At 49.0% G+C, this 13,355-nt stretch overlaps 1 protein-coding gene across 1 annotated transcript in view; it reads left to right on the plus strand.

Annotated features, from left to right (window-relative positions):
- The window catches only part of LOC144819231 (putative N-acetyltransferase camello), a 120,297-nt gene that overhangs the window by 81,288 nt on the left and 25,654 nt on the right, over positions 1-13,355 (plus strand). The window contains exon 2 of the mRNA XM_078677199.1: positions 5,851-5,906. Coding sequence (XP_078533325.1) covers positions 5,887-5,906 — 20 coding nt within the window. The 5' untranslated portion in view covers positions 5,851-5,886. The remainder of the gene's footprint in view (positions 1-5,850; positions 5,907-13,355) is intronic.

Consider the following 13,355-nt stretch of genomic DNA (forward strand, 5'->3'; position numbering starts at 1 on the left):
GACACGAACCCCAAAGTGCTGTTAGCACTTGGAAAACCGCCTGATCGAGTCTCCAGTCGCTGGCATCCTTGAAGTGTCTGGAGTTCCAGTCCACCACGAGTTCTGCATCCCCGATAGATACTCCGCTGTCAGATCTGTCGGTGGAGGCAATAGTGCCAGAAGTCCTTGGCCAGCTCTGCCAGGACTCTGGAACGTGTATCCCCGAGCCGGCTGATGTACTGTACCGCCATTGTGTTGTCTATCCGAAGGAGCACACAGCATGAAACTCTGTCCCTCGTCAGGGACCGAATTGCAAAGGAACCTGCCAGCAGATCCAGGCAGTTGATATGGAGAGACAGCTCCTCCTCTGTCCATCTGCCTCCCATAGTGATTCGCCCACACCTGGCACCCCAGCCCTGGCAGCTGGCATCCGATTTGATCATGAGGTCCGGCTGAGACCCAAAGATCGCCCGACCGTTCCAGGCCTCCACGTGGTTGATCCACCACTGAAGCTCCGTCCTGGCTTCTTACATCAGAGCCACAAGCTTTGAGCAAGTGAGACCTCTCCGGAGATGGGATGCTTTTAACCTATGCAGTGCAGCCGACCTGGAAAGATGGCTTGTATCGAAGATGACAACAAACCAACAATCCTAGCCAACTGCCGTAGATATATGCTGTCCAGTCTGAGCACCTTCCATAGATCCTTGTTGATCTTGGGGATTTTCTGATCTGGAAGATTGAAGGTCGCCGCTTTCGTGTTGATTCGGGAGCCCAGGAAAATCATGCTCTGCCGCAGGACCAAGTCCGACTTCTCCTGGTTGATTGAGAACCCCAAACTCTGGAGCAGAGATATGGTGGTATTCAGGTGAAAAATCAGGAGTTCTCAAGACTGATCCATCAGCAAGATGTCATCTAAGTAGATAATCAATCTGATACCCATGGTGCATAGGTGTTCCACTACTGGCTTGAGGAGCTTGGTCAAGCACCAGGGTGCTGATGAAAGGCCGAACGTCAGGGTCCGAAATTTGAAAAATCTGCCCCCTCCACTCGAATTGGAGAAATATGCAGTGAAGAGGAAAGATGGGGTCTGAAAGGTAAGCATCTTTGAGGTGTAGACACGCCAAACAGTTGTCCTGCTGTAAAAGGTCTCGCAGGAGGGGAATCCTCTCCATCTTGAAGTGGCGATAAACTAGTACTTTGTTGAAAGACCTGAGAATGATGACTGGCGGGAAGCCCTTTTCCTTTTTCTCCACCAAGAACAGATTGCTTACAAACCCCCTGGGATGCAGCTCTGAGAGGGAAACTGCCCATTTGTCCAGAAGGTCCTGGTCATCCTGATCTATAAGGGAGTCGTCCTGAGCAGAAAAATCAGAGGATGAGGTCTGACTGATTGTACCGGGGTTCCGTAAAACTCTTAAGTGAAACCCCCTTACCGTTTCCAAAACCCAAGAAAACATGATTATTCTCCCTCCTAATCGACAAGGAGATAACAGAGTGGTACTTACCACTATATCCACCAAAGGGGCATTCTGATCCGAGGCGGGCCCCCACCTCCTGAGAAAGTGGTTGTCTGATCTTATTACCCATATAGTCGGCCACTTTCTTGTCCGGGACCCATTCTCTTGAGCGCGGCCTGAAAAAACCCATAGGGTCAAACATGTCAGAAGGGGCACCCTCTACGTCCCCAGCCTCGGAGTAGGAGCATTGTGGACACCAAAACCGGCACAAATCCTGCATCTCCTCTGAGGAGCCCTGATCATCCTCAAACTCGTCCTCTCCCTTGTTCGGGGTCAAAATCTGTGGCGGCCCCATCGCTGGCAATCTGCGGCAACTCCTTCTCCCGGTAGGGTGCATCCTTGAAGTAAAATTTCAGTCAACCGGCTGAAGCCCTCAAGGTGCCCGTGTCGCGCTTAGGAGCCTTACGCGGGTGAGACAGAGTCACCCCACGAAGCCCAGCACTCCTGTCTCCCAGTATCCCAGTGCCCTTCAAGACATGGGCAGATAACATGTCAACGATGTCCTGCAGGGGGGCCAAAAGCCTGCGCAATGACCTGAGAAAGCTGATTGTCCACACCTGCAGGAAGGAGCTGGGAGAGCCTTACCTTGCTCCAAAGAATGTGAGGGCCCATAATCATGGTCCTTCTGGGACTACATGTCATCGGAGGGCATGAGCACTGAATATAGGAAAAAAATACCCTGGTAGTTACCAAGGGCAGCCCCCTCGCCGGTGCTCCTAAGTCAGATTCTGTAAAGACAGCAATAGAAACAGCCAAAGCACCTATGTCACCCAGAGCGGTAAAATACTAAAGCTCTGACGGAACAGTAGTGATCTCAGAAATCAATAGCGGGCTATGCCCTGAAAACATACCGCAGTGTGGTGTCAGGCGAGGTTTGGGGTAGAAGGGGCATGAGCAGTCAACGCTCACTCTCCTCAAGAGCACACGAACCACTGGAGCGTGAAGAGCACCTTCGGTGATCATAAAAGCATGTTAGGAGTGCGAAACAGCGCCACCTAGCGCACCCGTGCGGTATAAAGAAACTGACGCACTCGGGACAAAGCCTACTTCTCGATCGAAATATCTCAATTCCTTCAAAGAAAAGCGCACACAGCACAAAGTGCAAACAAGCACTCCAGACAAAAACTAAGGCAACACATGTCAGAATAGGCCAAGTCTAACCCCCTAAAGTGAGGAAGAAGTCATGAAGGGACTTAACTGATGAGGCAGCAGTGATGAAAGAAGAAGGACTACGCTGCTGATTGTAATATATGGACTGTCGGAATGTGACTTGATTGGACTGTTGGTGACCATGGTTACTTCCGGTGTTCATGGGAGTTGTAGTTTTAATGTGTTTTTTTATGTTTCTTTAAATTTGCTGTTGATAAAGAGTGAAGAAAGAAATGCATAATCCTTGCCTCAGGTCCTGAAATAGAATTAGGAAATTAGGAAACTTAATAACAAATAAGTTTCCCAAGATGGCCACCAGAGAAAAAAGAGCACAAATGTAGCACAGATATCACCCAGATGTAGCCCACATATAGCCCAATGGCAGAAGTGTGCAAAACACTTTTTATTTGTTGTTTGTCTTGCAGTTTTATATAGTGCAAACTGGTCAGGTATTGAAGCGTTGCATCTTACTTGGACCCCTTATTGCGTATTTTTCACGAAGTACTTGAGATTGATTTTGTGAAACACTGATCTTTACTATTCTGTTAACCTGAAGTTGCTCTGAACTGGGCTTTGTAACACCCGTTTTTACCTCCTGGTTTTAATTAATTCTCACTGTATTGTATTAAAAAAAGAGGATTTACTGTTTTTATGTAAACTTTTATGATCAATGCTTATAAATCAGATTGAATACAGTTTACTGAATTCATCTGAAGTCTCCCAAGATGGCCACCAGAGAAAAAGGAGCCCAAATGTAGCACAAATATCACACCAAAGTAGCCCACGTATAGCCCAATGACAGAAGTGTGAATAACACTTTTTATCCTTTCAATCAATCAATCAGGACACTTATAAAGCGCACTACATACCCGTGAGGGTCTCAAGGCGCTGTGGGGGGGGAGGAGGGGTGCTGTTACTGATTGAAGAGCCAGGTCTTGAGGAGTCTTCTGAAGGCCAGGAGGTCTTGGGTCTGCCGTAGGTTGGTGGGGAGGGTGTTCCAGGTCTTAGCGGTGAGGGGGGAGAAGGATCTGCCCCCGGTGGTCGTTCTTCGGATGCGGGGGACTGTGGCAAGGGCGGTGCCGGCGGAACGGAGATGGCGAGTGGGGGTGTGGAGGCTGAGTTGTCTGTTGAGGGATGCTGGGCCGGTGTTGTGGAGAGCTTTGTGTGCGTGGATGAGGAGCTCGAAGGTTATCCTCTCGTTGATGGGGAGCCAATGTAGGTTTCTCAGGTGGGGTGTGATATGGCTGCCACGGGGGATGTTGAGGATCAGACGTGCCAAGGCGTTCTGGATGCGTTGCAGTCGTCTCAGGAGTTTGGCCGATGTTCCTGCGTAGAGGGCGTTTCCGTAATCCAAACTGCCTGTTTGACTGTTCTTGTAGTTTCAATGGGGATCCATTTGAAGATCCTGCGGAGCATTCAGAGAGTGTTGAAATAGGATGAGGAGACGGTATTTGACCTGCTTGGTCATGGAGAGGGTGGAGTTGAGGATGACCCCTAGGTTGCATGCGTGGTCGGTGGGTGTCGGGGCTGTTCCCGGTGTGGTCGGCCACCAGGAGTAGTCCCAGGCCAAAGGGGTGGACTAAGGATGAGGACTTCCATTTTGTCTGAGTTCAGCTTCAGCCGGCTGTTCTTCATCCATTTAGCGACGGCCTTCATTCCTTTGTGGAGGTTGCTCTTTGTGAGGGTCTTTGGTGAGGGAGAGGATCAGCTGGGTGTCGTCGGAGATGATGTTGAGGTCGTGCTGTCGGGCGACGTGTGCGAGATGTGCCATTTAGATGATGAACAACGTCGGGCTGAGGGAAGAGCCCTGGGGTACGCCGCAGAGGAATCTCGGTGGCATTGGAGCGGAAGGGTGAGAGGGGAATGCTCTGTGTCCTGCCGGATAGGAAGGAGGTGGTCCAGTCCAGTGCCTTCTCTTGGATCCCTGCATCGTGAGGCGTGTTCGTAGTGTGCGGTGGCAGACCGTGTCGAAGGCAACTGACAGGTCCAGGAGGATGAGGGTCGCTGTTTCTCCATTGTCAAGCAGGGTCCTGATGTCATTGGTGGAGGCAATGAGGGCGGTTTCGGTGCTGTGATTGCTGCGGAACCCGCACTGGGACGGGTCCAGAATGTTGTTCTCCTCGAGGTAGCGGGTCTGTTGTTTGATGACTATTTTCTCGGTGACCTTCGCAGGGACGGGAGCAGGGAGATGGGTCAGACGTTTTTGAGGTCCTTGGGGTCCGCCTTGGGTTTCTTGAGTAACGCGTTGATCTCGGCGTGCTTCCAGCTTCCCGGGAAGGTTGCTGTCTCAAAGGAGATTTTGATTATTTTCCGGAGATGAGGTGCAATGGCTGTGCAGGCTTTGTTGAAGATGTGGTGAGGGCATGGGTCTAACGTGTCAGGTTGTAGTACAGCCCGCGCCTGCCAAACTACAGTTCCCAGCAATCTAGGGCAAAAACTACATTTCCCAGAATTCCCGGTGGGTTGCAGAATATTACTGGGCGGAGACGGGCGGTCGATGCTCGTGATTCTGTTTGGCGGCGGGAGCGGCTGCTCTTCTGTGTTCCTGGGTTACCTGATGTGACCTTGGCGATTTCCTGTTGTTACAGAGAAAGAGACTGTGTACGGTATTTCGAAACGCGCTGGCTAGCGTGTTTGGTTTTCCTTTCCTTCACGCTTTGGCTCGAAGCAAGTTAAGAGCTGTGTTTTGACTTGCGGCTGCTAGTAATTTATTTCCTGCATTGTTCACCGAGTTATTGCACTCGCTCTGGGACACGGTTACACAGCGGTGAGGGAAAAAGGATTTCTTTGTGAATTAGCAAGTGGCGGAGTGCAGGGGGGGATGAGGACCTCCGCACTACCGTCATGAATGAATGACGTTATTATGCACAGTCTGAAGTTGGAATATAAATATCAAAGCGGATGGCTGTAGTGAGGGAACTACGCCATGCCGTGTTTGGTTTACCCTGAGGTGTTCCTAATGTTTGGAAACATTTTGGCGATATCATAGCGAAGGAGGACATTTGTTTATTCTTCAGCTGGAACCCTTTTCCTTTGTAGGCACAAGACGTGCAGCATTTTCCTTTGTACTCTCTTTTGTTTGGATGGAACTAATCAGTCAGAGCTTCATATCATTGGCTATGGGGTATGTTATTAGTGAGAACTAATGGTTTAGGCAGATGGTGTTTATTGCAACAATCTTTATACGTTTGCTTATCTTGTGCAGGATAGAAGGAAGACTGAAGACACAGCAGCATGGTGTATGCACATGTTATTCTTCAGGTGAATCAACTGGTTGTTTGCCTAGTGAGAATGTTATGAGTGTAGGGTTAAGGAATGTATTAACCTTTGTATATTTGTCTTACAGCTTCTTTTTCCCTGCTGACCCCTTCCTTCTTCCCTTTATTCTTTTGGGTTTTTTCCCCTTTTGGGGTTTTTCCCTCACCGTATCGTCTGAACACCCTGTGTTTATACTTCAGGGTGTTCGGAAGGTCCGGAGGTGGAGCATTGTTGCTGCATGCAGATCCTGCGGAGTGTAAATCTGACAGAATCACGAGCCCAAGAATTTCACTCTGCCTGGTCCGTGTGTAGAAACAATGGCGTCTATGGAGGACGTGTTACGTGCTTTGGTTTTGGTACAGCAGGAGTTGGCCTCCTCCAAAGCAGAGACCGCTGCTTTGCGGGAAAAGGTGGAACGGTTGAGTAGTAATCCTTTTAATGCTTCTGCCCCATCCTCAAACGTACAGGTTACTGTGCCCCCACCCATTCCGCTGGCTACTCCTGAAAGATTCTCAGGCGACCCCCGCAAGGTACATGTGTTTATGATTCAAGTTCTCCTGCATTTTTCCTGTAAGCCTTCATCGTTTCCCACAAACCATTCGAGGGTGGCTTTTTTTATATCGTATTTGGTGGGAGATGCGGCGGATTGGGCGGTTCCTTTAGTGAAACGAGACGATGGTATCCTGTCAGATTGGACAGCATTTAAGGCTGAATTCGAGAGGGTTTTTGACCGTAGAGCTACGACATTCAGTGCTGACAGAGAGTTGTTAACATTGAGACAAGGTAGGGGAGAACTGATTACTTATCTGACTGCTTTCAATAGACTAGTGGCCGAAGCAGAATGGCCGGAGGAGAAAAGGATGTCCCTTTTTTATCAGGGGTTACATGACAACTTAAAAGATGTAGTGGCCCAGGTTGATCCTCAGCCTACGTCTTATGTTGATATGGTGAATTTGGTGTTGAGGCTGGATAGCCGTTTATCGGACAGAGGGAGCAATAGGAGAAGATGGGAAAAAGGGGTGTACAGTGGTGAAAGAAATCCCCGTAAGACTACTGGGGGAGCTGAAATCCGTCCAGAACCCATGGAGATAGGAGCGCTCCGAGCACCTTTGTCGAGAGAAGAGAGGGAAGCAAGAAGAGTACAGGGCTTATGTATGTACTGCGGGAAGAAGGGGCATTACGTGATAGAATGTCCTTCTAAACCCAAGACTTCTGGGAACAGCAGTAGGTTTAAGAAGGTAGCTGTATCTAAGACAGGTCAGGAGTCGGAGCAGAAGGAGGACTACACGTCTAGTGGTGAAGGGAGGCAGGCGTGGAAACTCACATCTTTGTCCTCTCTGGGAACCGACGAAACAGAGCCGCATTTGGTGGTGGTTATGACGCTGGAATGCGAACTAGAAAGATATCAAGTAATGGTGATGTTAGACTCCGGAGCAACTGGTAATTTTGTGGATGAAGGCCTGGTGAGACATTTAGCTCGACCTCGTGTTCCTAGGGAGAATCCTGAAGACGTTTTAGCGGTTGATGGGCAACCTTTAACATCAGGCCAGATTACCGAAAGAACCAGCGAGTTGGGTTTGTCTTTTGTGTTACACGGGTATGTGCATTCTGAGGTCTTGTCCCTAAACATCATCGCTGCACCTCAGTACGAAATCATTTTGGGTATGCCTTGGTAACGTAAGCACAACCCGGTGGTAGATTGGCAGACAAAAACGTTCCGTTTTGTACCTGAGAATTGTAAGGATCATTTAGTGCCTTGTGTCTCTGCTAATGTCACGGTGTTAGCCACCCCCTTTTTGGCAGCAACTGCTGTGGAAAGGGATGTTCTACTACCTGTTGAATACTTGGCTTATAGAGACGTGTTCAGCGAGGCAAAGGCAGAAACCCTACCCCCTCACAGGGAATATGACTGCCGCATTGATTTGGTGGAGGGAGCCACGATACCATCATGTAGAGTATACACCTTATCTGTGCCTGAGACCACTCATCTGAAAGAGTATATAGAGCATTATTCTCGTTTGGGGTTCATCCGGCCCTCCCGCTCTCCAGCAGCTTCTCCTCTGTTTTTTATAGCAAAGGCCAACGGGGATTTGAGAGCGTGTGTGGACTATCGCGTCTTGAACAAGAATACCATCCGTAACCGTTACCCTCTTTCCCTCATCTCAGTCTTGCTTGACCAGGTGAGGGAGGCCAAGATCTATACTCGTTTGGACCTCCGTGGGGCGTATCACTTGGTCAGGGTGAGAGAGGGGGACGAGTGGAAAACGGCGTTCAAGACGCGATATGGACTGTACGAATATCTGGTGATGCCTTTTGGGCTTTGTAATGCTCCTGCAGCGTTTCAGTTTTTTATAAACAACGTCCTGAAAGACTATGTGGACAAGTTTGTTGTGATGTATATAGATGACATCTTGATATATTCACAGGACGTCTCACGTCATACTGATCATGTATGCAAGGTTTTGGACAAGCTATGGGAACATCGTTTATATGTGAAACTGAGTAAATGTGAGTTTGGGGTACAGGAGGTGGAATTCCTGGGTGTGAACCTCAGTCCAGGCGGATTGCAGATGTCTGAAAGGAAGGTACAGGCGGTACGGGATTGGCCAGCCCCAAAGAATGTGAGGGAGGTGCAGAGCTTCTTGGGGTTCGCCAATTATTACCGTCGGTTCATTTTGCATTTTTCTCAGACTGCGGTCCTCATTACTCGGTTGTTAAGAAAAGGAAAGTCATTTGTATGGACAGGGGAGGCTGAGGAGGCATTTACAGCTCTGAAAAGAGCTTTCACCACAGCCCCTGTTTTGGCAGATCCTGTGTTGGACCATCCATTCATAGTCGAGGCGGATGCCTCGGATCAATCAATCAATCAATCAGAGCATTTGTATAGCGCACTACTCACCCGGAGGGTCTCAAGGCGCAGATGAAGCCATAGGAGCAGTCTTGTCTCAGCGGGATTCTCACACGGGTCAGCTCCATCCTGTTGCTTACCTTTCAAAGAAGTTGAGTTCGGCTGAGGTCAACTATTCCATAGCAGAGAAGGAACTTTTGGCAATAAAAAGGGCTTTTCAGGAGTGGAGGCCTTACCTGTGGGGGGCCTGTCAGGCGGTGACGGTATATACCGATCACCGGAATCTCCAATACATGTCCTTTGCGAGACACCTGACGCAGAGGCAAATGCGATGGATGTTTTTTTTTTTCAGAGTACAACTTTGTGGTTACCTTTCGTCCTGGCACGGAGAACAGGAAGGCAGATGCTCTGTCCAGGCAGGAGATTCCCGTAAAACATTATGAGGAGGAGCGATCCATCATCCCTGCAGCTAAGGTGGTGTGTGCGATTAGGGCCGAAAGGTTTCTGGACGACGTCAAGGGCTCCAGGTCTTTGGGGTCTTGGGTCCGTTGGGCTGCTGCCAAGCCAGGCCGGATGGTGAGACAGGGTTTGCCTTTCCAGGGGGAGTGTTTGTTTCTCCCTACTGAAGAGATTCGGAAGAAAGCCTTTAGTTGGTGTCATGACGCTCCAGCGGCTGGGCATGCAGGGGTTACTAAGACTGCGAGTCTGCTTAGAAGACATTTCTGGTGGGAATCCTTGGTCAGAGATGCTAACCTATGGGTAGTGAGATGCGATACATGTGCCAAAGCAAAAGGGGAAACCACCAAAAAGAAAGGCCTGTTGATGCCTATGCCCACACCTGATCGGCCATGGCAGAACATAAGTCTAGACTTCATCACAGGACTACCTTCTGACCAGGGTAACACCGCGGTATTGGTGGTAGTGGACAATTTAACGAAGATGGGACATTTCATACCTTGCGTGAACCTTCCCCCTGCTAGTCAAACAGCACAGCTATTAGCCTCGCAGGTCATACGATTGCATGGCATACCAAGAGTCATTGTGTCTGACAGGGGGCCGCAATTCATCGCTCGTTTTTGGCGTATGTGGTGCAAGGCATTGGGTATCGAGTCAGCGCTCTCTACCAGCTTCCATCCTAAAACAGATGGACAAACAGAGCGTCTGAACCAGACCTTAAAGAAGTATTTGCGCTGCTACACCAAGGAGGCACACGAATCTTGGGTGGAATTGTTGTGGATGGCGGACTTGGCGTACAACAATACATGGCACAGTTCGATAGGCATTTCACCGTTTAAGGCCAACTTCGGTTACGACGCTAACACTTTTCCGATCAATATCCCTGCTGATTTGGCTAATCAGCCCTCTGTGAGGGAACGAGTTCAGACTTTGAGGAAGGTGCATAAAGGGGTGCAAAGACATCTGCTGAAGGCAAAGGAGGTGTACAAACGATGGGAGGATAGGCACCGAGCTCCAGGTCCTCAGTTCAAGGTAGGGGACAAGGTGTGGCTCTCAACCAAGTACATACGGTTCAAGTTGAGGAGTATCTTCCATCCGCGTTTCATTGGGCCCTACCCCATAGTGAGGCAAATCAACCCTGTAGCGTACAAATTAAAGCTGCCTGCCGCGTTGAGAATCCATCCTGTGTTTCATGTGCAGTTGTTAAAGAGAGCCCTTACTTCGCACAAAACGGCGCCTCCTGCTATAGCATGTGATGGGAATCTGGAGTACGAGGTGCGATCTATTCTTGACTCCGAATTACGCAGGGGGGTGCTCTGGTATCTGGTGTCATGGAAGGGGTACGGGCCGAGGAGGACTCGTGGGAGCCTGTGCAACACGTCAATGCTCCTAGGGCGGTTCGTTCCTTCCATGCTAGGTATCCTGCAAAGCCCGGGCCTAGGAGGCGCTTGGGAGGAGGGCATACTGTCAGGTTGTAGTACAGCCCGCGCCTGCCAAACTACAGTTCCCAGCAATCTAGGGCAAAACTACATTTCCCAGAATTCCCGGTGGGTTGCAGAATATTACTGGGCGGAGACGGGCGGTCGATGCTCGTGATTCTGTTTGGCGGCGGGAGCGGCTGCTCCTCTGTGTTCCTGGGTTACCTGATGTGACCTTGGCGATTTCCTGCTGTTACAGAGGAAGAGACTGTGTACGGTATTTGGAAACGCGCTGGCTAGCACGTTTGGTTTTCCTTTCCTTCACGCTTTGGCTCGAAGCAAGTTAAGAGCTGTGTTTTGACTCGCGGCTGCGAGTAATTCATTTCCTGTATTGTTCACCGAGTTATTGCACTTGCTCTGGGACACGGTTACACAGCGGTGAGGAAAAAAGGATTTCTTTGTGAATTAGCAAGTGGCGGAGTGCAGGGGGGGATGAGGACCTCCGCACTACCGTCATGAATGAATGACGTTATTATGCACAGTCTGAAGTCAGAATATAAATATCAAAGCAGATGGCTGTAGTGAGGGAACTAAGCCATGCCGTGTTTGGTTTACCCTGAGGTGTTCCTAGTGTTTGGAAACATTTTGGCGATATCATAGCGAAGGAGGACATTTGTTTATTCTTCAGCTGGAACCCTTTTCCTTTGTAGGCACAAGACGTGCAGCATTTTCCTTTGTACTCTCTTTTGTTTTGGATGGAACTAATCCGTCAGAGCTTCATATCATTGGCTATGGGGTATGTTATTAGTGAGAACTAATGGTTTAGGCATATGGTGTTTATTGCAACAATCTTTATACGTTTGCTTATCTTGTGCAGGATAGAAGGAAGACTGAAGACACAGCAGCATGGTGTATGCACATGTTATTCTTCAGGTGAATCAACTGGTTGTTTGCCTAGTGAGAATGTTATGAGTGTAGGGTTAAGGAATGTATTAACCTTTTTATATTTGTCTTACAGCTTCTTTTTCCCTGCTGACCCCTTCCTTCTTCCCTTTATTCTTTTGGGTTTTTTCCCCTTTTGGGGTTTTTCCCTCACCGTATCGTCTGAACACCCTGTGTTTATACTTCAGGGTGTTCAGAAGGTCCGGAGGTGGAGCATTGTTGCTGCATGCGGATCGATCCTGCGGAGTGTAAATCTGACAGAATCACGAGCCCAAGAATTTCACTCTGCCTGGTCAGTGTGTAGAAACAATGGCGTCTATGGAGGACGTGTTACATGCTTTGGTTTTGGTACAGCAGGAGTTGGCCTCCTCCAAAGCAGAGACCGCTGCTTTGCGGGAAAAGGTGGAACGGTTGAGTAGTAATCCTTTTAATGCTTCTACCCCATCCTCAAATGTACAGGTTACTCTGCCTCCACCCATTCCGCTGGCCACTCCTGAAAGATTCTCAGGCGACCCCCGCAAGGTACATGTGTTTATGACTCAAGTTCTCCTGCATTTTTCCTGTAAGCCTTCATCGTTTCCCACAAACCATTCAAGGGTGGCTTTTTTGATATCGTATTTGGTGGGAGATGCGGCGGTTTGGGCGGTTCCTTTAGTGAAACGAGACGATGGTATCCTGTCAGATTGGACAGCATTTAAGGCTGAATTCGAGAGGGTTTTTGACCGTAGAGCTATGACATTCAGTGCTGACAGAGAGTTGTTAACGTTGAGACAAGGTAGGGGAGAACTGATTACTTATCTGACTGCTTTCAATAGACTAGTGGCCGAAGCAGAATGGCCGGAGGAGAAAAGGATGTCCCTTTTTTATCAGGGGTTACATGACGACTTAAAAGATGTAGTGGCCCAGGTTGATCATCAGCCTATATCTTATGTTGATATGGTGAATTTGGTGTTGAGGCTGGATAGCCGTTTGTCGGATAGAGGGAGCAATAGGAGAAGATGGGAAAAAGGGGTGTACAGTGGTGAAAGAAATCCCCGTAAGACTACTGGGGGAGCTGAAATCCCTCCAGAACCCATGGAGATTGGAGCGCTCCGAGCACCTTTGTCGAGAGAAGAGAGGGAAGCAAGAAGAGTACAGGGCTTATGCATGTACTGCGGGAAGAAGGGGCATTACGTGAGAGAATGTCCTTCTAAACCCAAGACTTATGGGAACAGCAGTAGGTTTAAGAAGGTAGCTGTATCTAAGACAGGACAGGAGTCGGAGCAGAAGGAGGACTACACGTCTAGTGGTGAAGGGAGGTAGGCGTGGAAACTCACATCTTTGTCCTCTCTGGGAACCGACGAAACAGAGCCGCATTTGGTGGTGGTTATGACGCTGGAATGCGAACTAGAAAGATATCAAGTAATGGTGATGTTAGACTCGGGAGCAACTGGTAATTTTGTGGATGAAGGCCTGATGAGACGTTTAGCTCTACCTCGTGTTCCTAGGGAGAATCCTGAAGACGTTTTAGCGGTTGATGGGCAACCTTTAACATCAGGCCAGATTACCGAAAGAACCAGCGAGTTGGGTTTGTCTTTGGTGTTACACGGGTATGTGCATTCTGAGGTCTTGTCCCTAAACATCATTGCTGCACCTCAGTACGAAATCATTTTGGGTATGCCTTGGTTACGTAAGCACAACCCGGTGGTAGATTGACAGACAAAAACGTTCCGTTTTGTACCTGAGAATTGTAAGGATCATTTAGTGCCTTGTGTCTCTGCTAATGTCACGGTGTTAGCCACCCCCTTT

Source organism: Lissotriton helveticus, chromosome 2_1, assembly GCF_964261635.1.
Source record: "Lissotriton helveticus chromosome 2_1, aLisHel1.1, whole genome shotgun sequence".
NCBI lineage: Eukaryota > Metazoa > Chordata > Amphibia > Caudata > Salamandridae > Lissotriton > Lissotriton helveticus.